Source organism: Oncorhynchus nerka, linkage group LG8, assembly GCF_034236695.1.
Source record: "Oncorhynchus nerka isolate Pitt River linkage group LG8, Oner_Uvic_2.0, whole genome shotgun sequence".
Taxonomy (NCBI): domain Eukaryota; kingdom Metazoa; phylum Chordata; class Actinopteri; order Salmoniformes; family Salmonidae; genus Oncorhynchus; species Oncorhynchus nerka.
In genome coordinates this window covers 34,516,212-34,538,835 of record NC_088403.1, presented here as the reverse complement: position 1 = coordinate 34,538,835, position 22,624 = coordinate 34,516,212, and the positions used below count along the sequence as shown (strand labels likewise).

The 22,624-nt window shown below is 43.9% G+C and overlaps 3 protein-coding genes across 4 annotated transcripts; 1 reads left to right on the top strand and 2 right to left on the bottom strand.

The window, feature by feature from the left end:
* Positions 1-16: 16 nt before the first annotated feature.
* On the bottom strand, positions 17-8,479 carry LOC115133181 (PR domain zinc finger protein 4-like). 2 transcript variants are annotated; one of them, XM_029666156.2, is made up of 11 exons: positions 8,396-8,479; positions 7,635-7,691; positions 7,394-7,509; positions 7,098-7,286; positions 6,215-6,949; positions 5,838-5,987; positions 4,200-4,318; positions 3,968-4,053; positions 3,307-3,869; positions 1,417-1,585; positions 17-1,155 (listed from the first exon to the last, which is right to left on the bottom strand). In XM_029666156.2, the coding sequence occupies exons 3-11, from the start codon at positions 7,506-7,508 to the stop codon at positions 825-827; spliced, it is 2,457 nt and encodes an 818-aa protein (XP_029522016.1). In that variant the 5' UTR covers position 7,509; positions 7,635-7,691; positions 8,396-8,479; the 3' UTR covers positions 17-824. The 2 variants fall into 2 exon arrangements, with proteins under 2 accessions (XP_029522016.1, XP_029522017.1); XM_029666157.2 differs by lacking the exon at positions 7,635-7,691 and having other exon boundaries at positions 8,396-8,452.
* A 343-nt stretch (positions 8,480-8,822) lies between these two features.
* Positions 8,823-9,833, top strand: LOC115133184 (achaete-scute homolog 3-like). The gene is made up of 2 exons (XM_029666159.2): positions 8,823-8,988; positions 9,257-9,833. The coding sequence occupies exons 1-2, from the start codon at positions 8,957-8,959 to the stop codon at positions 9,798-9,800; spliced, it is 576 nt and encodes a 191-aa protein (XP_029522019.1). The 5' UTR covers positions 8,823-8,956; the 3' UTR covers positions 9,801-9,833.
* A 3,033-nt stretch (positions 9,834-12,866) lies between these two features.
* Positions 12,867-22,157, bottom strand: LOC115133737 (suppressor APC domain-containing protein 1-like). Its single transcript, XM_029667223.2, has 4 exons — positions 18,588-22,157; positions 17,099-17,266; positions 13,345-13,509; positions 12,867-13,167 (listed from the first exon to the last, which is right to left on the bottom strand). Exons 1-4 carry the CDS (start codon positions 18,687-18,689, stop codon positions 13,072-13,074), a joined length of 531 nt encoding a protein of 176 aa, XP_029523083.1. The 5' UTR covers positions 18,690-22,157; the 3' UTR covers positions 12,867-13,071.
* Between the last annotated feature and the right edge of the window lie 467 nt (positions 22,158-22,624).

Here is a 22,624-nt window from a genome sequence, read left to right as displayed (position 1 = left end):
ATAAGGAATTCAGACGTTTTAGATTATTCATATATTTGCACATACATACATACAAAAATACAAGGTATACCTCTTCAACATTCAACCAGCAGCAGAACCAGCATCCAGAGACAGACTCAAACTCAGCATCTATTCCATAAAGAGATGACCACTGTTAAAAAAATATATATTATTGTGTGTTAAAAGGCCATGTCTTTTGAGTTAAAACATAATTAAAACTTTTTCTACTAAAATTATTGCCTGGCTACTCAGCCACATCGCTCCAGCCAAACAGCAAGCCACTGTTAAAAGGCCATGTCTTTTGAGTTAAAACATAATTAAAACTTTTTCTACTAAAATTATTGCCTGGCTACTCAGCCACATCGCTCCAGCCAAACAGCAAGCCCACTAACATTACTTCTCCATGATGAGTCTGGATTAGCTTTCCTCCCCGACTCTTTGAGAACCCAAACACATTCTGATTGGTCCCAGAAACCGATGGGTTGGGCCAAAGCCGGCCTACGTGAATCACATCATTTCGACATCGGCACAAACGACTTATAGGATGGCAGTTCAGACTAATGTATGGAGCGATGATAGAGCAGCATATCATCATTGTCTGGCAAGGAAAATGTAAGAAATAAAACATGAAGTCTATGCATATACAGTACCTCTAAATCACAATCTGGATTATCCGTGTTTGATTGTTCCCAATGTTAAACTGATATTTGAAAATAAAAGAAACCTTAACTTGACAACAAATGAGATATTGGCAAAACAAACTAACAGTTAAAACTAAGTAAATATAAATAAACATATCTAGTATTGGCACAATGAAGTCACAGTCAATTGTGTGGCGACAACGCTTTCTCAGAATCGTATCCCTCTAACCCACAGTCCTCTCTGCTATCTGGATCTATTAGTCTCTCTACTTCCTCTTCATCCTCATCATCATCATCATCTTCATCCTCATCCTCCTCCTCCTGGGCCCCTCGGTCAGTCTTGGGGCCTTTGCAGATCTTGAGGTGTCTGGTGAGGTGGTATTTGGTGAGGAAGCCCTTCTCACACTTCTCACAGATGTAGTCCCGGCGACCCTCATGGGAGTTCATGTGCTTCTTCAAGTGGTTGGTCCTCAAGAAATGTTTGTCACACTTGGGGCAGTGGATCTGTCGCTCTCTGTGCGTTGGGAATGATGACGGGAAAGGGGTGGAGAAAAGAGTGCAGAGGGATAGAAGGGGAAATGCCAATAAGAACAGAGGAAAAGAGACCGATGGAAATCCAGATACTTTATAAAATATGTTTACATCTGGTGTCCAGGAGTTTTCCCTGGCCATGTGACCTGAGCAGAATCTTTGGGCCCTAGTTACAGGCTATTAACTAGAGCAGAGACTTTTTCCCCATACTACTCATGTCAATAGCTTGGTTTAGTTGACTTACTGTGTATGTGTGAACATGTGCTGCTTGAGGTCCTGCTTCCTGATGAACATCCTGTCACACAGGTCACACTTGAAGTTCTTGGCCCCCGTGTGAATCACCATATGAGACGCCATGTGGGCCTTCTGAGTGAACGACTTCTCACACACATTACACCTGTAGTTCTTCTGACCTGTGGGAGCACATGACGTTCGAGTGAGTAAAACCTATATGAGAAGCCTACGTAGACCATATAATCAATCACCTTATACAGTACCAGTCAAACGATTGGACACACCTACTCATTCCAGGTTTTTTTTCTTACTATTTTTCTACATTGTAGAATAATAGCGAAGACATCAAAACTATGAAATAACACATATGGAATCATGTAGTAACCAAAAAAAGTGTTAAATAAATCAAAATATATTTTATATTTGAGATTCTTCAAAGTAGCCAACCTTTGCCTTGATGACAGCTTTGCACACTCTTGGCATTCTCTCAACCAGCTTCATAAGGTAGTTATCTGGAATGCACTTCAGTTAACAGGTGCACCTTGTTAAAAGTTCATTTGTGGAATTTCTTTCCTTCTTAATGCGTTTGAGCCAATCAGTTGTGTTGTGATAAGGTAGGGGTGGTATACAGAAGATAGCGCTATTTGGTTAAAAAGCAAGTCCATATAATGCCAAGAACAGATCAAATAAGCAAAGAGCAACAACAGACCGTCATTACTTTAAGACATGAAGGTCCGGCAATGCGGACCTAGTCCAATAAGTTTCTGCAAGCGCAGTCTCGAAAACCATCAAGCGCCATGATGAAATTGGTTCACAAGGAAGACCCAGAATTACCTCTGCTGCAGAGGATAAGTTCATTAGAGTTACCAGCCTCAGAAATTGCAGCCCAAATAAATGCTTCACAGAGTTCAAGTAACAGACACATCTCAACATCAACTGCTCAGAGGAGACAGCGTAAATCAGGCCTTCCTGGTCAAATTGCTGCAAAGAAACCACTACTAAAGGACACCAATAAGAAGAGACTTGCTTGGGACAAGAAACACAAGCAATGGACATTAGACCGGTGAAAATCTGTCCTTGGGTCTGATTAGTCCAAATTTGAGATTTTTGGATCAAACCACCATGTCTTTGTGAGACGCAGAGTAGGTGAACGGATTATCTCTGCATGTGTGGTTCCCACCGTGAAGCATGGAGGAGGATGTGTGATGGTGTGCTTTGCTGGTGACACTGTCTGTGATTTATTTAGAATTCAAGGCACACTTAATCAGCATTCTGCAGCGATACACCATCCCATCTGGTTTGCTCTTAGTGGGACTATCATTTGTTTTTTAACAGAACAATGACCCAACACACCTCCAGGCTGTGTAAAGGCTATTTGACCAAGATGGAAAGTGATGGTGCTGCATCAGATGACCTGGCCTCCATAATCACCCAACCTAAACCCAATTGAGATGGTTTGGGATGACTTGGCCCGCAGAGTGAAGGAAAAGCAGCTAACAAGTGCTCAGCATGTGGGAACCCCTTCAAGACTGTTGTAAAAGCATTCCAGTTGAAGCTGGTTGAGAGAATGCCAAGAGTGTACAAAACTGTCATCAAGGCAAATGGTGAACACTTCGTTGGTTACTACATTATTCCATATGTTTTATTTCATGGTTTTGATATCTTCACTATTATTCTACAATGTAAAATAAAGAACTTTGGACTGGTACTGTATACAATAGAACCCTCATGTCTTTTAAAGCAACTAATAATATCTTGACTAATCTAAAAAAAAAAAACTGAGACTGACACAGATAATGCTAAGCTGCTATGTTGAAAGATCCCATGTCAATGTGTATACGTGTGAGTGTAGGCCACGCCACCCATCCCCTAGCTGCAGGCCACACCACCCATCTCCTACCTGTGTGTATCTTGAGGTGCATCCTTAGGTTGCTCGGATCACTGAAGGCCTTGCTGCAGTATTCACACTTGTGCGGCTTCATCCCCACATGTCCCATGAAGTGCACGTTGAGCTTAGTGGACGTGGTGAACGCCCGCGAGCACATACTGCACTTGTACTTTCTCTCAAGCGAGTGTCTGTGTGAGTGTGTGTTGGAGCCAGAGGTATTTGTGTTATTAGAGTGGGAGTGGCAGGGCCAGGGGGATGAGGAGGAGCTGGAGGTACCGCTGGGCAGCTTGCCCTCCTGATGGTGTTCCTGGTGGTGGTCCTGGCTGGGGCTGTGGGAATGGGGGTGGTCCTGGTTGTTGTGGCTGCTCAGGTGGGACTTGAGCTCGGCGAAGGACTGGCACTCTTTGCCGCACTGGCACATCTGGCCCTCTGGGACCTGAGGGACCCCCATCTGCCTGCAGTAGTCCCTGGTGTAGTAGAAGAGCAGCTCCTGGTCTGGGAGGATCTCAGTGGACGTGCAGAAGAACAGCTTCCCGTTGTCAGGGTAGGCCACCAGGTTCTGCTCCTCTCTGGTCCTGCTCACAGAGACACCACAGATCTGAATGGAAGCCATTTTGGATCAAAGATAACATTGAGCAAAATGCATGAGGTGGCTTCACTAAGTGATAATTACCGTGCCTTGCGGACAAACATCATCCAGTTGCATTCATTCTCATCTGTGGTCACAATACAGAACTCCAGCACGTTGTTGTGGAACATCTGAAACAACACCACCATCTACTGGTCAGAATGGTGCCTTCCTTCATCCACATAATTGACATAGAATTGCATGCGAGTCCATGAAATGCTATCATAAGGTCATCTGAAAACTAAATGAAGAGATGTGTATAGTAGAAGCCACTGACCTTCCATATCTGAGGGGTGTCCTTGTCTGGCCAGTCTTGCAGGTCTACATTGCTACAGTGCTGACCCACCATGGGCCCAAAGCAGGTCCTGGGAGGTATGATGTCTCGGGCAAACACTCCTAAGAGAGACACACACACACACATATAGAGATTTTGATGAGGGGCAAACAAGCTATAGGTTGTTTTTGAGTGGGCAGATCTCATAGATGGGCAATTCCACAGTAACGGAATTGCGCTGAGACTCAGATGTTTCACTTAAAATGTACGGCAAACACAGTAGAGTACAGTACAGCACAGTAGAGCTCAGAGTAGAGTACAGTACAGAACAGTAGAGTACAGTAATGTATAGTTCAGTATAGTAGAGTTCAGTACAGTACAGCAAAGTATAGTTCAGAACAGTACAGTTCAGTACATTAGTGTACTCAACTCGTGTTGCTCTACTGTTCACTGTACTGAACTTGACACTACTGTACTATACTTTTCTGTACTGTAGTCTACTGTACTAAGCTATACTTTTCTTTCCGGTGCTGTACTGTCCAATCTCGTGAACCCAACTGTGGTTTGCGACTACTGTGATTTCCCATTGTAGCCAATTCAATTGCGGAAATGATCGATTAGGTAACTTTGAATTTAAAATGACTTAATAATTCCTAAACAAAATATCAGTAAAAAAACTAATTGATAGGTCGACCTTTACTTGTTACTTCTGTGAACTTTCATTATCTTCTCTCCTCATTAGGGAGAGAAATGAGATAATATCGTAAAAGAAGTGCGTTTTTGGTAACGGAATTTCAAGGCACAAAATGTTTAAAACTTACAGAAGGCAGGAAAATGTTCCCAAAACAAAATATAAGTTTTGATATTAGTTGGCAGGGGTCTTCAATATTATTGTCTTTTTATCTATTTATAATACCTTTTAAGACTTTTTCCTGGTAGAGGGTTTCTAAGAGCCATTTTCCATCTGTTTAACCAGAAATCAAAACCTTTGCTTATTCAATTTTTTTAGGAAGGAACATAGTTGAAAAATGTATATATGTCTTAATGTAAAAAACAAAAATATGGACTCTTGGCTTTCATTTGACACCCAATTTTAAATGCTCCTATGAACTTCACATGTTGGTGCTCATGGCTCCTTTTACATGGAAATGCCCAGATCAATACACAGTGTACAAACCATTTTGAACACCTGCTCTTTCCATGACAGACTGACCAGGTGAAAGCTATGATCTCTTATTGACGCCGCTTGTTAAATCCCCTTCAACCAGTGTAGATGAAGGGGAGGAGACAGGCTAAATAATGATTGTTAAGCCTTGAGACATGGATTGTGTGTGTGTGCGCGCCATTCAGAGGGTAAATGGGCAAGATAAAATATTTGTGCCTTTGAACGGGGTATGGTAGTAGGTGCCAGGCACACCAGTTTGTGTCTATAACTGCAACGCTACTGGGGTTTTCACACTCAACAGTTTTAAGGTGTGTATGAAGAATGGTCCACCACCCAAAGGACATCCAGCCAACTTGAAAAAACTGTGGGAAGCATTGGAGTCGACACAGGCCAGCATTCCTGGGGAACACTTGACACCTTGTAAGAATCCATGCCCCGATTAATTGAGGCTTGCATCTCCACGGCGGTTTCCATACCTAAAGGCTGATCAGCTACAGAGATGCGGAGGCAGAGCGGGCGAGGCAGAGACAGACGGGCTCTGCTCTGGATGGGCGTGTCTGGGATAAAGGTGACTGGGCCGTGCTCTGGGCAGTCGGAGGGATACGACCGCTCACACAGCGTACACCCTGTTCTCCAACACAGTATAACAACAAGTTAGGACAAAGATATACAGATCAGAAGTTCAAAGGCTTCCAATGGATCAAGAGAACAGAACAACAGTAAGCTAGTGTAGCTTCATACATTACTAAGCTCAAATTTCCCTTACAGACCAAAATGAGCCACCGGGCCCAGCAATAACTCAGCACAAGTAAACACAAAAGCAAAATGTCCACCACCCTTCCCTCTTACTCACAGATGGTGAAGGCAGTGACCATGTTCTCCTTGTTGGAGGTGGAGTCCTCCAGCTGCAGGGTGGAGTTGACCAGCAACAGGCTGTTCTCTGGCCCCAGGGACACCTCTGCCGTGATGGGGGACACGTTCACCGACTCTAGGCCCATGCCCGAATGACCATGGAGGGACACAGGCTCCAGCTGGGACTGGTTGAGAACCACACTCACCACCCCAGAGTTCAGCTCCCCTGAGCTGTGTAAAGACTCCCCCAGACCGCCTCCCCCTGAGTTCCCCACCCGGCCCCCTAGGTGCTCTGGCTCCATCCCCACAGGAAGCTCCAGGCCAGGCCCGTGCAGGGGCATCACGCCCCCAGAGGACTCAACTCTTCCCAGGCCCTCATGGTTCTGGCCTCTCCCTCCCAGCTGCTGCTGGTTCTCAGCCCCCACCACCCCCTCCATGTTGGCCAGGTCCTCTCCCATCCTGTCTGGGGACATGGGGCTGCTGACCCGGGACTCCATGTTCAGCCCTGTAGAGTCCAGCTGCACCTCGTGGCCCCCACCCTGGTGGAGGTCTCCCTGGCCACCAACCTGACGGGAGTCCAGGGACACCAGGCCTTGTTCAAGAGGCCCTCCAGGGCCATTGTAAGGGTCCAGCCCTGAGGGGTTCTGGCTGGACACAGAGAGAGTCCCATCCATGTTTAGACTGCTGGGGTGAATGTACTGAGGGGGAGGCCGGTCTGCCAGGTAAGACAGGATACCTTGATAGAGAGAAAGAGAAATCATGTCCAATCCACGTACAAATAGATCAGCTAAGGTGTCATGGTGTAATATCATGAATCCTTAAGATATCCATGAGAGATACAATGGAGATTACATACTGTGGTGAAGAGAAGTGCTTCGTCCTACCTGGCAGTATGTGTCTGAAGTAGCTACTCTCCAAGTGTGGGTAGGGGGGAGGAGGTAATGAGTAGTTCCTCTCTGGAAGGCCACACATGACCCCTCTGTCACCAAGAGGACCCATTGGCAGCATGAGCGACAGAGCAGAGGGCAGAGACCCAAGAGAGGGCCCCAGGCTGGGTATAGCCACAGACATGCCTGAAGAAAATGTATGTATTGATCATTGTATCAACAACTATATTTGCAATAAATATGTAAACAAATTAAGAAAATATAGTTTCACCAGATAAGTGAATGTGTTTTACCTGTTGTAGTGATGGGGTTGTGTGTTGGGGAGGTGGGTAGACCCAGATGACTGGCACTCACAGAGGGCACACTTAACTGGTCCATCCCAACAGGGCTGAGGTTCATGTCATTCATTCTGGAGAGGAATCAACAAAAGTCAAAGGTGTTAGAAAAAGCTGTGTAATATCCCATTTGAGGCTGACAACAAACAAACAAAAAACATGAAATGTGTGTGGAAAGTCTATCACAGTGCTTGGATACCTGACTTCGGTAGTGTGTGCTCATCCAAGATAGTGTGAAATGTGTGCATTCTGCCGGCTGGAGAGGATAGAGATCAATCATCAATTTGCTTCATGTCACATTCACCAAAATATGTTGCAAAATATGACACAATGCATGAGTTAGCTATCTAACAGCAAGATATCTCTTTCATAGAACATGTTACAGTCCAAATCAGAGCCACTGACCTGAGACCCTATCAACAAAATATGCAATATGTAAGCTAACTTGTGGGCGACCTGACCAAATTCACATAGAAATGTGACTTATAGATCAGTCTTTCTCGTTGAAAGCAAGTATAAGAAGGTTGTTTTTTTAAACTTTCGGTTTTGTACACCAGCTTCAATACAAAATAATTATTGGTTTAATGAAAAAAAGTATTATCTACACTATCCATTGTTTGTTTAGACACAAACTTAAATTAGGCAAACGATTAGGAAAATGAGAAACGATTTCTGCATATTGCACCTTTTAGCCACATGAATACAACTGGCATTGTAGTTAGCTGGCTATTTATCTATCTAGCTTGCTAAGAATAGCTAGCTAACAGTAACGTTAGCTAGTTGACGAGAATCAAGAAAAACTAACAATTTAATCTAACAAACCTTACGATCCCTATTTGAGCGTATAGCTCAAGTTGACGATTTAAAGACAATGCTGTGATGTTATATATCCGTGCAATAGATATACATTTTGTTAGCATACAGTAAGTGAACATTTTAAGAAAACAAAAGCTAACATACCAAAAGGCTTCCTCTCCGGGTCCATGACAGCGTGACACACTGAGCATGCGCAAGCAAGATGCAGCGCTGCAGGACAAACATCTGATCTGAGGTCATTTGCCAAAGCCTCTCTGTTTTATTTTATTTTATCACGGACCCTAAAGTTTTTTTTAGGCTACACAGTTCAACAACTCTGTAAACGTAACTTAACGAATTGACTTAGATGCTTATTCAATATGCAAATTAGACATGGCTTTTGTTTGACAGTTCTATCTCCCGTTGTCCCCACTAATCCCTATCATGTTGGTGTCAAAAGTATATCCCCAATTATTCAATTTTGTTCAGTAATACATGTCTACTCATATACATAGCATACTGTAGTTTTGTTTTGAGAGAAAGTGTTGCTATCCCTTTCTCCCCGCCCAGAATAGGATCACACCCACCTGGCATGATAACCAACAAAAACTAGAGATTGTCACAGACAGAGGGAATGGGCATGTGACAACTTTCTTTCTAACAGGTTACAATTTCAGCTGCATACTTCAATAGACAAACATAAACGGGGAAAGGCGATAACGCACGATGAGAGATGATTATGAAGACTCCGTGAGGAGGTAAGATCAGGTCATGAATTCAATTGTGGAATTAATGGAAATGTTCTGGTTTGTGCCATGGATTTTACACTGTAATTTCGAAGGCTTTTGGGTGTTGGGAAAATGAAGACGCATGAAAGTTAGAAATAGCCTATAATTTCCAATACAACCATGGGTTGGATGAGCTTCATACTTTCCATGTTTACAGGCTAATCAAATAGCACTGTGTTATAATGAATAGCCTATATCATAAGTATAATTCAACCCTAAATTATTTTTTTCTTTGCAGAGAGATGTCGGAACAGAAGAAGGGATTATATGAGCGCATCCCATATGTCCAACCCATAGCGCTCGGCCTCTCCATGAATCACCAGAAAGCGCATTACAAGGACACGCTTGGACTTCCCTTTCCCCTGAACACAACAACCTACCTGGATCCTGTGTACGGTCAGAGATTCGCAGGGAGTCTCTCATATTTCCCATTCCACAGGCACATCGGTGTATATGACTATTCATTCGAACCAGCGTTCATTCGAAAAAGGAACGAAAGGGAACGGCAGCGGGTGCGCTGTGTAAACGAGGGTTACGCACGGCTCCGGCAGCATCTTCCCCAAGAGTTCGAGGACAAAAGACTCAGCAAAGTGGAGACACTGCGTGCTGCAATATACTACATAAAACACTTGCAGAGTATGTTAGATGTCAACGTGTCCAGTGGTGGGATAGCTGAAATGTCAGCTGGAGAGATGCGCAGCCGTGCGCCCGTGCCAAAGATGACAGAATGCTACAGCGACGGCGAGTCAAAGAACAGCGACAGTGGAGAGTTGAGTTTCTAGAACTGTGTAAAACGAATAAACTGTATTTCCTATCACTTTATGCTACCCTTGTTGAAGTTTGGTTTAAAAAAAAAGAAATGACATGAAAGTTATATATGAATGAACTGTGTACTCTATCATTAATTTCAATGAACATTTTGATTACTTGATTTTGACAAAAAGCAACAAGAGAGTGCATTTTGACAATGGACACCGTGGACTCTGTAAAGCCTGCTATCAGATGCTAAATCAGGTTCAAAGTTGCACAATGCTTCTCTCATGGAGCCCTAGGCATTAGGGTATTTTGGTTTGCCTTTGTAAACCAGTGTGAGGCTTAGACCTTAACCCAAATATATTTTGCATAGGTACAGTACGTGCTTTGCACTTCCTTGTTCATGTACAGTGTCATCTCATCACACTCGAAAACAGGCCACTAGAGATATAATTGTGTAGGTCTACATTCCTTATGACATTTTCAGTTGTGTCAGTGACTCAGTGTGCCAGTAAAATGAATGGGGGGGGGGGATCCCCAACCTTTTTTTTTTAGAGCCAATTAATAATATTTCATCCTTAGCTATTTGACACGGATGTGATGGACTGAAAGCAAGTGGATTTGAGTCATCCATCCTTTCAGCATTTGAACTCGGTCCAGGGGAGAGTAGGCCCAAACATCAATGCCTTGAGGACAGGAGAGCCTGGAGTGATGTATCCATCGGAAGTGTGTGTCTCATGTCTGTTTACACTCTACACTCTGACTAATAGGTTAAACATCTATCACACTTTATTATGTGTGGATGATTGAAACTTTGGACACTTTTTAATACATTTTAGCATAATCTTTGGCAGTGATGAAAAGTGACACTTCTTTTCTTTGTATTGGTGCCCTTTTGGGACACTGTATTACAACAAGTATTACAATAGGATGTACAGTACTTTCAGTATCCCTTTGTTAATAAAATGGACACCATTATCGAGTTGTCATAAACAAAGACATCCATTATCTGATATTGCCAGGCAGCCATGAAAAGAAAATACACAGGACTTTGTTGATGCAAACACAACACTACTGTTTTACTGTAATACATCTTGGAGATGTTATAGATTCATTTAGACCCCCAGTGAAGTCTATTAGACATCCCGAGTACTTCAAAGCTAGTAACCATCTGAGGGTGCCATCTGAGGGTGTGCAGGAAGTTCTCCATCCTAATAGTCTGTGGAATGCATTAAAAACCCGCAGCACTCGAGAGGAAGCCACCAAACTATGTATCTGTTTACATTTCACACCACTACAGACCTGCAGGGGAGTGGGTGCACGTATATCCTAATTCTCCTTCATAGGAAAAACCATAGATACAAATCAATACAGCTCTAGGAAAAACACAGAAAAAAAACAAAAAGAAAACATCACAACAGGTTGGGTACAGGATAGGTTGAGTGGGAGACCAGCAGAGTTGAAAGTCAATGAACCATGCTGGCAAGGAAGAAAGATTGTCAAGTGTCATAGAAGCGTGACATCCTCAATAAAAGGTTGTTTGGCTCTGCAGTGTGAATTAGAAGCAATAATTAGCTGAGTGCTGGTACCCTGTTCTTGATGGTTCAGTGGCGGTCTGTAGAGAGGGAACAGGGGCCTACTTATTTGAAAGCATCTTCCGTAATGGATGTTTCCTTTTTGTCTTGTTACAAAGGGTCTGTACGTGGTTGCGTTTACGAATGCAATTTTATCATTATTGTTTCGGGTCAAAGAAATGTGCACTTTACAAATACAGTGTGTGCAACTGTATTTGATGTGTTGATGTGACAATTCAGTAGCATTCAACTTTCCTTGGCCTCGCTGACTGAGCAAAGCCTCCTCTCTCAGTCCAATAGCTGCTTTTCAAATGCGAGTTTCAGGCAGTCGTCATAATCTGAAAGCTTTGGCCAACGACAGCACGTGATATGTGCCCCGCTAAACGTGCAGTACTTGGGTCTGTCCATCCCAGTGCCCTGCCTCTCTCGCTCTCTGTGTGGGATTACTGTAAGTCCTTGGTGGGATATGTATAATTCCAAACACAAGACAAACAGCGGCAACATCACTTCTCTGGGCCAAACAAGTGAGCAGAGACACTGGGCCAGTATAGGTACAGGATAAACACTCTCTGGGGGACAATGATCCCGCCATTCTCTCTGATGAAAATCCCCCACAACAGGATTGGTCCACATCTCCAGAAGATAGCACGAACAATGCAAACAGGAGTAGGAAGAAAACATAAGGAAGAAATAGAATGTTAGATAAATAAGGCTGCTGCCATGTAGTAGACTGCACGAGTATTCGCAAAGTAACATTCCCAAAGCTCCTGTTCATGATAGCCCATAAAAGCCAGCATACAGCCACACTATACTGAATGGAACAGGGGAATGATATTTAGTCTGATAGTGTTTGTGCAAATAGACTGAGTGCAGGGCATGGCTGTCTTAGTGTGTTTATCCTCGTGAGGTGTGTGTGTGTGTGTGTGTGTGTGCGAGCCAGCCATGTGTCAGTGATAGAGAGGATAGATAAGTCTTATCAGCTGAGGTAACATCAGTGCGGGACCACCAGCGGAGGAGTGGTAACGTGTATCGACAGAAACCTCACAGGCTTGGGGCGGAAATGTGAACTATGATGAATGTTGACAGAGATGGTACAGGGTGCTGGCAGGGTACTAGCGACAAATCTACTGCACAAGGAGTTGGTGTATCAGATTGCAGTGTACTTGGAGACACCTTTTCAATCTCTTTAAAAAATATATATATATAACTTGACAATCATCTAAATATTATAGTTTGTCTCTGCTTATGTTCTGATTGTAGATTTTGAACTGCAGCATATGCATGCTGAATTCACCTTCACTTTTCACCATAGCTGAGGGTCTACCGCCCCCTTCTGGGGATGTTTGGTGTTGCTCTGTGTTTCACAGGCGGTACATGACAGACAAACATAATTAGGCTAAAACCACTTGGCATTTGCATATAGGTTTGGAATTTGAGGACGAGCCTGAGGTGATAATCCTACATGTCAGCCTGGTTATTCAGCCAACAGGACTGAAGAAAACAAGACAATAACACACTCAGTCTTTGTACATACAGTATATTGAATTATTATTTTACAAGCATATTTACAGTGATGAGAGACAATGAAATCCGGACATAGATTGGAATAACTTTAGTTGAAGAGTTATGAAGTGGTGTTCAGTCGCGTGTGTGCGCTCATGTGTGATAAAAGTGAAATGGGCTTGATGGCAATGTACAAACTCAAATAACTCAGTCAGGATGCCCACTACACTTCCACACCTAGATGCACACTCAGCTCTTGCAAAAGGCGGTCTCTCTCCAGCTCCAACAGGGAGATTTGAAAATTCTTCTCGCTCACCTCCTGCCAAAATAAAACATAGGAAAAATTGACCTAATCTACCCACTCACATGAATCAAAAGAACTGAAGGAGGATGCTTTAGTGCTAGGCTGTGAAATAAACAAGCAAGCACACCCGTTAGCTCTCCAAGACCAGGGTTGGAGATCAAGGATAAAGATACTAAAGGGGTTCTCTCTCACCTGTACCAGTACCATGTTCTGCCACCGTAGCTCACTGTCTGATACCTCGACCCCGTCCCTCTTCGGAGAGGAGGGACAGCTGGTTACGTTGGGCTCAATCATCAGACTACCCAAAGATCCATTCACCCTCTGGATCTGAGAACGCAGGAGGCACGATGACACCCCCTGTACAGAGGGATAAGTTTAATATCGACTGTACGGTTTAACGACACTTGTTAGCTTGTAAAGACATATACAGTTGAAGTCGGACGTTTACGTACACCTTAGCCAAATACATTTAAGCTCCTGACATTTAATCCTAGTAAATATTCACTGTCTTAGGTCAGTTAGGATCGCCACTTTATTTTAAGAATGTGAAATGTCAGAATAATATTAGAGAGAATGATTTTATTCAGCTTTTATTTCTTTCATCACATTCACTGTGGGTCAGAAGTTTACATACACTCAATTAGTATTTGCTAGCATTGCATTTAAATTGTTTAACTTGGGTCAAATGTTTTGGGTAGGCTTCCACAAGCTTCCCACAATAAGTTGGGTGAATTGTGGCCCATTCCTCCTGACAGAGCTGGTGTAACTGAGTCAGGTTTGTAGGCCTCCTTGCTCGCACATGCTTTTTCAGGTCTGCCCACAAATTTTCTATGGGATTGAGGTCAGGGCTTTGTGATGGCCACTCCAATACCTTGACTGTTTTGTCCTTAAGCCATTTTGCCATAACTTTGGAAGTATGCTTGGGGTCATTGTCCATTTGGAAGACCCATTTGCGACCAAGCTTTAACTTCCTGACTGATGTCTTGAGATGTTGTTTCAATATATCCAAATAATTTTCCTACCTCATGATGCCATCTATTTTGTGAAGTGCACCAGTCCCTCCTGCAGCAAAGCACACCCACAACATGATGATGCCACCTCCGTGCTTCACAGTTAGGATGGTGTTCTTTGGCTTGCAAGCCTCCCTCTTTTTCCTCCAAACATAACGATGGTCATTATGGCCAAACAATCCTGTTTTTGTTTCATCAGACCAGAGGACATTTCTCCAAAAAGTACAATCTTTGCCCCCATGTACAGTTGCAAACTGTTGTTTGACATTTTAATGGCAGTTTTGGAGAACTGGCTTCTTCCTTGCTGAGCGGCCTTTCAGGTTATGTCGATATAGGACTCGTTTTACTGTGGATATAGATACTTTTGTACCTGTTTCCTCCAGCATCTTCACATGGTCCTTTGCTGTTATTCTGGGATTGATTTGCACTTTTTGCACCAAATTATGTTCATCTCTAGGAGACAGAATGCGTCTCCTTCCTGAGAGGTATGATGGTTGCATGGTCCCATGGTGTTAATACTGCATACTACTGTTTGAACAGATGAACGTGGTACCTTCAGGCGTTTGGAAATTGCTTGCAAGGATGAACCAGACTTGTGGAGGTCTACAATTTTTTTTCTGAGGTCTTGGCTGATTTCTTTTGATTTTCCCATGATGTCAAGCAAAGAGGCACTGAGTTTGAAGGTAGGCCTTGAAATACATCCACAGGTATGCCTCCAATTGACTCAAATGATGTCAATTAGCCTAGAAGAAGCTTCTAAAGCCATGACATAATTTTCAGAAATTTTCCAAGTTGTTTAAATGCACAGTCAACTTAGTGTATGTAAACTTCTGACCCACTGGAAATGTAATACAGTGAATTGTGAGTTAAATAATCTGTCTGTAAACAATTGTTGGAAAAATAACTTTTGTCATGCATGAAGTAGATGTCCTAACTGACTTGCCAAAACTATCTCTCTCTCTCTTTTGACAAACATATCAAGACTGTTTCAAGGACAGCTTTTTTCCATCTACATAACATTGCACAAATCAGAAACTTTCTGTTAAAAAATTATGCAGAAAAATGTATCCATGCTTTTGTCACTTCTAGGTTAGACTACTGCAATGCTCTACTTCCCGGCTACCCGGATAAAGCACTAAATAAACTTCAGTTGGTGCCAAATACGGCTGCTAGAATCCTGACTAGAACCCCAAAATTTGATCATATTACTCCAGTGCTAGCCTCTCTACACGGGATTCCTGTTAAGGCAAGGGCTGATTTTTAAAGTTTTACTGCTAACCTACAAAGCATTACATGGGCTTGCTCCTTCCTATCGTTCCGATTTGGTCCTGCCGTACATACCCACACATACGCTACGGTCACAAGACGCAAGCCTCCAAACTGTCCCTAGAATTTCTAAGCAAACAGCTGGAGGCAGGGCTTTCTCCTATAGAGCTCAATTTTTATGGAACGGTCTGCCTACCCATGTGAGAGACGCACTCGGTCTCAACTTTTAAGTCTTTATTGAAGACTCATCTCTTCAGTGGGTCATATGATTGAGTGTAGTCTGGCCCAGGAGTATGAAGGTGAACGGAAAGGCACTGGAGCAACGAAACACCCTTGCTGTCTCTGCCTGGCCGGTTCCCCTCTCTCCACTGAGATTCTCTGCCTCTAACCCTATTACAGGGGCTGAGTCACTGGCTTACTGGTGCTCTTTTATGCCGTCCCTAGGAGGGGTGCGTCACTTGAGTGGGTTGAGTCACTGACTTGATCTTCCTGTCTGGGTTGGCGTCCCCCCTTGGGTTATGCCGTGGCAGAGATCGTTGTGGGCTATACTCGGCCTTGTCTCAGGATGGTAAATTGGTGGTTGAAGATATCCCTCTAGTGGTGTGGGGGCTGTACTTTGGCAAAGTGGGTGGGGTTATATCCTGCCTGTTTGGCCCTGTCCGGGGGTATCGTCGGACGGGGCCACAGTGTCTCCCAACCCCTCCTGTCTCAGCCTCCAGTATTTATGCTGCAGTAGTTTATTTGTCGGGGGGCTAGGGTCAGTCTGTTATATCTGGAGTACTTCACCTGTCTTATCCGGTGTCCTGTGTGAATTTAAGAACACTCTAATTCTTTCTTTCTTTCTCTCACTCGGAGGACCTGGGCCCTAGGACCATGCCTCAGGACTACCTGGCCTGATGACTCCTTGCTGTCCCCAGTCCACCAGGTCGTGCTGCTGCTCCAGTTTCAACTGTTCTGCCTGCGTCTATGGAACACTGACCTGTTCACCGGATGTGCTACCTGTCCCAAAACTGCTGTTTTCAACTCTCTAGAGACAGCAGGAGCGGTAAGAGATACTCTGAATGATCGGTTATGAAAAGCCAACTGACATTCACTCCTGAGGTGCTGACCTGTTGCACCTTCGACAACCACTGTGATTATTATTATTATTTGACCCTGCTGGTCATCTATGAACATTTGAACATCTTGGCCATGTTCTGTTATAATCTCCACCCGGCACAGCCAGGAGAGAACCGGCCACCCCTCATAGCCTGGTTCGTCTCTAGGTTTCTTCCTAGGTTCTGGCCTTTCTAGGGAGTTTTTCCTAGCCACCGTGCTACACCTGCATTGCTTGCTTTTTGGGGTTTTAGGCTGGGTTTCTGTACAGCACTTTGAGATATCAGCTGATGTAAGAAGGGCTTTATAAATACATTTGATTTGATTTAACAAGAAATTTGTGGTGTGGTTGATAAACGAGTTTTAATGACTCCAACCTAAGTGTATGTAAACTTCCAACTTAAACTGTATATACAGAATATGCAAGCTCAGCATTAGTTTCCAAGGCATAAAATTCCCATTTCAAATTTTAGTTAGACTGCTCGTTTTATTGTTTGGTGCCAATATGGAGAACCATTTGCGAAGTTCTGTATCTCTGTATTACACAGATAGACAATCTCCCTGTAGTAACTCACTTCTCCTCCCCACACCTCTGCCCTAGCTCCAGCCCCGGTGCGCACGTTAGCCTGCCTGGATCTGTTGTTCTCCAGTCTATGACGGTACCATAGTCGGGCTCGCTCCAGAACCTGCAGCCCGGTCCACAGAGAGTCCTGCTCCCTCTCCAAGTTCTTTAACCTCTTAATCTGAGACAACAAGAAGTGAGATTTAGGCAACATTCAAATTCAATTAGCTTTATTTTCCATATAGGAGATTTGTGTTGGAAAGGGAAGTTGGTAGAGCTACAAGTATGTTGTGTTGGATATGGAAATAAAGCGTAGATGAGTCGCCTACTACTGTGCGACTGTAATACTATATTGAGGCTTTTGCCAGGAAGCTGTGAGGAGCTGGACTAAACATGTGGGAATTTGTCATCGGGGTGGCTGTTTGCAATGGAGTCCTGCTGCTCTGCCTTTCGAAGACTAAACATGGATCTGTATCCATGACACTAGAACTACCTCATGAAACAAGGAGTGAATAGAGTCATTTTAAGCAATGACAAAAATGTAAGAGTGTAGCCTTATGTGTGTAATGAAGATCCAGAGAGAACCTGGAGTGTACTAGTATTTATGCTGCAGTAGTTTATGTGTCGGGGGGCTAGGGTCAGTTTGTTATATCTGGAGTACTTCTCCTGTCCTATCCGGTGTCCTGTGTGAATTTAAGTATGCTCTCTCTAATTCTCTCTTTCTTTCTCTCTCTTGGAGGACCTGAGCCCTAGGACCATGCCCCAGGACTACCTGACATGATGACTCCTTGCTGTCCCCAGTCCACCTGGCCGTGCTGCTGCTCCAGTTTCAACTGTTTTGCCTGTGATAATTATTATTTGACCATGCTGGTCATTTATGAACATTTGAACATCTTGGCCATGTTCTGATATTATCTCCACCCGGCACAGCCAGAAGAGGACTGGCCACCCCACATAGCCTGGTTCCTCTCTAGGCTTCTTCCTAGGTTATGGCCTTTCTAGGGAGTTTTTCCTAGCCACCGTGCTTCTACACCTGCATTACTTGCTGTTTGGGGTTTTAGGCTGGGTTTCTGTACAGCACTTTGAGATATCAGCTGATGTAAGAAGGGCTATATAAATACATTTGATTTGATTTGATACTATTGGCTGGTGTTACTCAATACAAACTCAATACAGTAGCTTGTGTCTACGAAGTTTGGAATTGATTGCCTCATTGTAACTCCCTCTCTCATTTCATGTCTAACAGACACTGGCTATCTATAATCGCAGCTACAGTTCTCTACATAATCCTATGTGAAATAAGACCATGTGAAATGCACACGCCGGCCTTCCTGTCTTGATACACTCACTTTGGTAATATTCAGAACATACTGTACGGTGCAATAAGTCAGTCAGTCAGACAGAGACACGGTGTGCACTCACGCCAGCATATTTTACCTATGAATCTGTCAAACTGAAGCCCCTGATAAGTATCAACACACACACACACACACAGGTCTCACCCATAGGTAGAAGCGTAGGGCGTCAAGACTGTAGAGGCTGCTCCGGAGAGGGATGATGACCATGGTGTAGGACCCAGGGGCTGGGCACTGAGGGTAGGCCATGGGAGAGCCCTACCTCTGCCAGCCCAACACAGCCCTTGTGCCCTGCTGATACAGCCCTACACACAGCCCTAGACTGTTCTACGTGGTCACACGTTGTCCTGCTCAATGCTAAACAGCTCTACTTCTCGCTAAACAGCAGTACAGACAGCTAGGGAACACAGCAGGCTTCGTCTGAACAGGACAGGAACAAATAGAGAGAATCCGAGAGAGAGAGAGAGAGAGGGTGTGAACAAGAGTGGAAAAGAGGCATGGGTAGTGAACTATATAGTGCCCTGGGGAAAGGTAATGAAAAATTCCACGTGTCATTGTCATGACTGGCTTATTGACAGATCCACCAGAGGGGACTGAACAAGGCAATGGAGAAAAAAACGATGGCAGCGACAGAAAACAGGAATTGGAAAAGTGAGCCTGGGGTATTTTTTTGACTGGGGGGGGGGGGGGGGGGGGGGTGACACAGGCATGGAAATAGCAGCCTCTTCCCCTGCTCCACACACTACATCAAAAACATCCCCTATCGAAACAGAGGAGTACAGACTGAATGGGTGTAGCCATGCCGTGAGGAGTTATCCCTGGTTTCAGGCAAACAGTTTCGCGTTTGTTCTGTTCTAACATGTCATGGAATGTGACTTCACTTGAGCATAGAGATCACACAATGCAAAGTACCATAAGGTACGTACAGTACGCTTAGGTCATTGACTGCTGTCAAACGAGACTGACGAAAAGCTTTAGGCTTACATGATTCTGCACTCTTAGATAAAAAGGATGACAAAAGGGCTCTTTGGCTGTCCCTATAGGAGAACCTTTTTTGGTTCCAGGTAGAATTTGGGTTTCATGTGGAAAGGGTTCTACATGGAACCCAAACCAGTTCTATTTGGAACCAAAAGGGTTCTACCTGGAACCAATGAGGGTTCCTCAAAGGATTATCCTATGTGGACCGCCAAAGAAACCTTTTAAGTTACAGATAGCGTTTTGTTTCTAAGAGTTGACACTAGTATGCATTACATTCAAAACAAAAGGTTGTTTTTAATGTGTCAATTTGTTTCTGACAGCCCGGTAAGCCTGGTTTAAATATGTAGAATACACTGTTCATATACAGTCTGAACAGAGCGAATTGACACGGCACGCATCACGCTATCACTCCCGTAGAGAAGAAAATCTATGATTACCATGGGGTTTTGCTGCAGATGCCCCCTGGCAAGATGTAACCTTGGCCCAAATGTGACCATGGCACAGAGAGCGGTTGGACCCCATTTTGTTTTTACAAGGGTCAAGACAATGTAGCCTACTGTGAAAGCACATCAATCTAAACCTCCTCTTAAGTGTCATCTAAATGATGAGTTGAGAGATTGACAGCTCCATGACTACAGCAAGGGAATGTGTAAACAGGCTAATTCAGACGAGGAATGCTACAGCAATAGAACTATATGTTCCCAATTCTCAAGAGGGTTTGGTACAAAACAAGAATGTCCTGGGTTCCTCCCTATACCATACATAGAGTCAATGGGCCCCTCCCTTCCATTTGCTGGAAATGCAGTGAAGCATTGAGTCCAGCGGATAGAGATAAAGCTACTTGTTGTAACGGTAGTGCCTGTTCACTGCTGGTAGCAGCTAGTTCACATATGACGTTTTCTAACTTTCCAAACAAAGTTGTACCCTTTTACAACCACTTGGGGGCAGTAAAAGAGTACAATTCAGTGCAGGCTGGTTCAGTTGGTTCAATGCCAATCGAAGATTTCCCAGGACAAAACAAATTGTCTCAGGAGGACTTGTTCTGGAGATCTCGAGGACAGGGTCTTTAATCTCCAACATAATCCTAAAACTAAAATCAACTAAAATCAACCAGAGTCAGTCTAGATCAAAACAACAAGGAATATGCTGACACGTCATTGGGCCATACTCTAAAAATCTTTGAAATGTCAGGCGAAAGAGAACCCTTGACTTTGTGCCACGTTATGTCCTGTAGGATTCCAGCAAGATAAACAACATAACTCTGGTCTGCACCATAGAAATCAAATCAAAGTTTAGCGTACACAGATTTGCAGATGTTATCGCAGGTGCAGCGAAAAGCTTGGGTTTCTAGCGCCAACAGTGTAGTATTACCTAGCAATACAAGACAATACACACATAGTCTAAAAATCTAAAAAGAAAGAAATTATGAAATTACAGAACGAGCAATGTCTACCGTTCAAAAGTTTGGGGTCACTTAGAAATGCCCTTTTTTTGTCCATTAAAATGAATAAAAATCGATCAGAAACACAGTGTAGTGTTGTAAATGACTATTGTAGCTGGAAACGGCTGATGTTTAATGGAATATCTACATAGACATACAGAGGCTCATTATCAGCAACCATCACTCCTGTGTTCCAATGGCATGTTGTGTTAGCTAATCCAAGTCTATCATTTTAAAAGGCTAATTGATCATTAGAAAACCCTTTTGCAATTATGTTAGCACAGCTGAAAACTGTTGTCCTGATTAAAGAAGCAATAAAACTGGCCTTCTTTAGACTAGTTGAGTATCCGGAGCATCAGCATTTGTGGATTTGATTACAGGCTCAAAATGTCAAGAAACAAAGTACTTTCTTCTGAAAATTGTTAATTTCCTGGCACCACTCCACCAGGGCCCTCAACCTCCTCCCTGTAGGCGGTCTCGTCATTGTTGACAATCAGGCCTACCACTGTTATGTCGTCAGAAAACTTGCCAATTGAGTTGGAGACCTGCGTTGCCACGCAGTCATGGGTGAATAGGAGGGGGCTGAGCACGCACCCCTGTGGGGTCCCCTTGTTGGGGATTAGTGTGGCGGAAAACACCCCTAATTAAATCATAGCCTCAGGGCTTAAACAGTTCTCTCTTGCCCTAAAGCAAAGATAAAAACAAGAGTATGAAACTCAAACTGTCTTGATGATGACTTATCCTTTGTTTGCTTTTTCTCTGTCTGTTCTACTTTACTTGTCACCAAACATTATTATTACCAAACCCCAATTTTTTTTAAATGTGCTATTTGTTGATGATTGCTAATGCATTAGCACTGTAACACACCACTACTCCCAAAGCACTCATCATAGTAGCGACTTCTGTCCACTACCTCTACTTGGTGATTTAGAATTGGCCCCTGCTTCCTGTACAGCTCTCTCAAACAAGCACATACAGTTTCCAAACATAAATACACACAAGCAACCACAGAGGTATGCACACACGTGCACACATACATGCCATTGGTCAACCCCGCAAGGACCTACCTGATCTTGAATCCCCAGTCAGTCTCCAGTGAAATAGAACTCACGGAGGGTCTCTTTAACGGAGGTGTAATTTAAACATTATTCTGGAGCAGATAGCCAGACGTCTCCTACTCAACCCTGCTCACTGCTCAAGGCCCATTGTTCCAGCGAGTAGGTCCGTGGAGTCCTACACACACAACCCCATGTAATGACCTTGACTACGCAAGGTGAAGCGAGCAGTGAAGCGAGCCATGAGACAGGAGGGGCTCAGTCTGTGAAGGGAAGAATCTTTCGCTTTCTCTCTTCTCTCTCTCGCGCTTTGTCTCTCCCTCTCTCTCTTTCAGTCAGGTTCATAAGATCAGACTCACTCCAGACCAGAGCTATTTGAGTGGAGATGAGCGCACTTGACCCAGTCACCATCAGCATCCTACCTCCCTTTAACAATTGAGCGGACCCCAGCACAGGGTCTCTCTGCCCCTCTCCCTAATGTTTCCCCTTACAGAATATACTCAGTTATCTGGATGTATTCTCTCTTACTTTAACCCAAGGGTGTCAAACTCAATCCATGGAGGGCTTAGTGTCTACTGTTTTTTGGGGGTTTCCCTTTCAATTCAGACCTGGACAACCAGGAGAGTTCTTTACTAATTAGTGATCTTAATGAATCAATCAAGTGCATGGGAGGAGCGAAAACCTGCCGACACCCGGCCCTCCGTGGGATG

What these genes read in the sequence shown, in the direction of transcription:
- LOC115133181 (XM_029666156.2), bottom strand. Translation starts at nt 7,508, where the DNA reads ATGAATGACATGAACCTCAGCCCTGTTGGGATGGACCAGTTAAGTGTG. An exon ending in CAACCCCATCACTACAACAG is followed by an intron (nt 7,287 to 7,393) that starts GTAAAACACATT and finishes CATTTTCTTCAG; the next exon opens with GCATGTCTGTGGCTATACCC. An exon ending in TGTAGCTGATCAGCCTTTAG is followed by an intron (nt 4,319 to 5,837) that starts GTATGGAAACCG and finishes TGTCTCTCTTAG; the next exon opens with GAGTGTTTGCCCGAGACATC.
- LOC115133184 (XM_029666159.2), top strand. Translation starts at nt 8,957, where the DNA reads ATGAGAGATGATTATGAAGACTCCGTGAGGAG. An exon ending in TATGAAGACTCCGTGAGGAG is followed by an intron (nt 8,989 to 9,256) that starts GTAAGATCAGGT and finishes TTTTCTTTGCAG; the next exon opens with AGAGATGTCGGAACAGAAGA.
- LOC115133737 (XM_029667223.2), bottom strand. Translation starts at nt 18,689, where the DNA reads ATGGCCTACCCTCAGTGCCCAGCCCCTGGGTCCTACACCATGGTCATC. An exon ending in CAGAGGTGTGGGGAGGAGAA is followed by an intron (nt 13,510 to 17,098) that starts GTGAGTTACTAC and finishes CCCTCTGTACAG; the next exon opens with GGGGTGTCATCGTGCCTCCT. An exon ending in AGAACATGGTACTGGTACAG is followed by an intron (nt 13,168 to 13,344) that starts GTGAGAGAGAAC and finishes TTATTTTGGCAG; the next exon opens with GAGGTGAGCGAGAAGAATTT.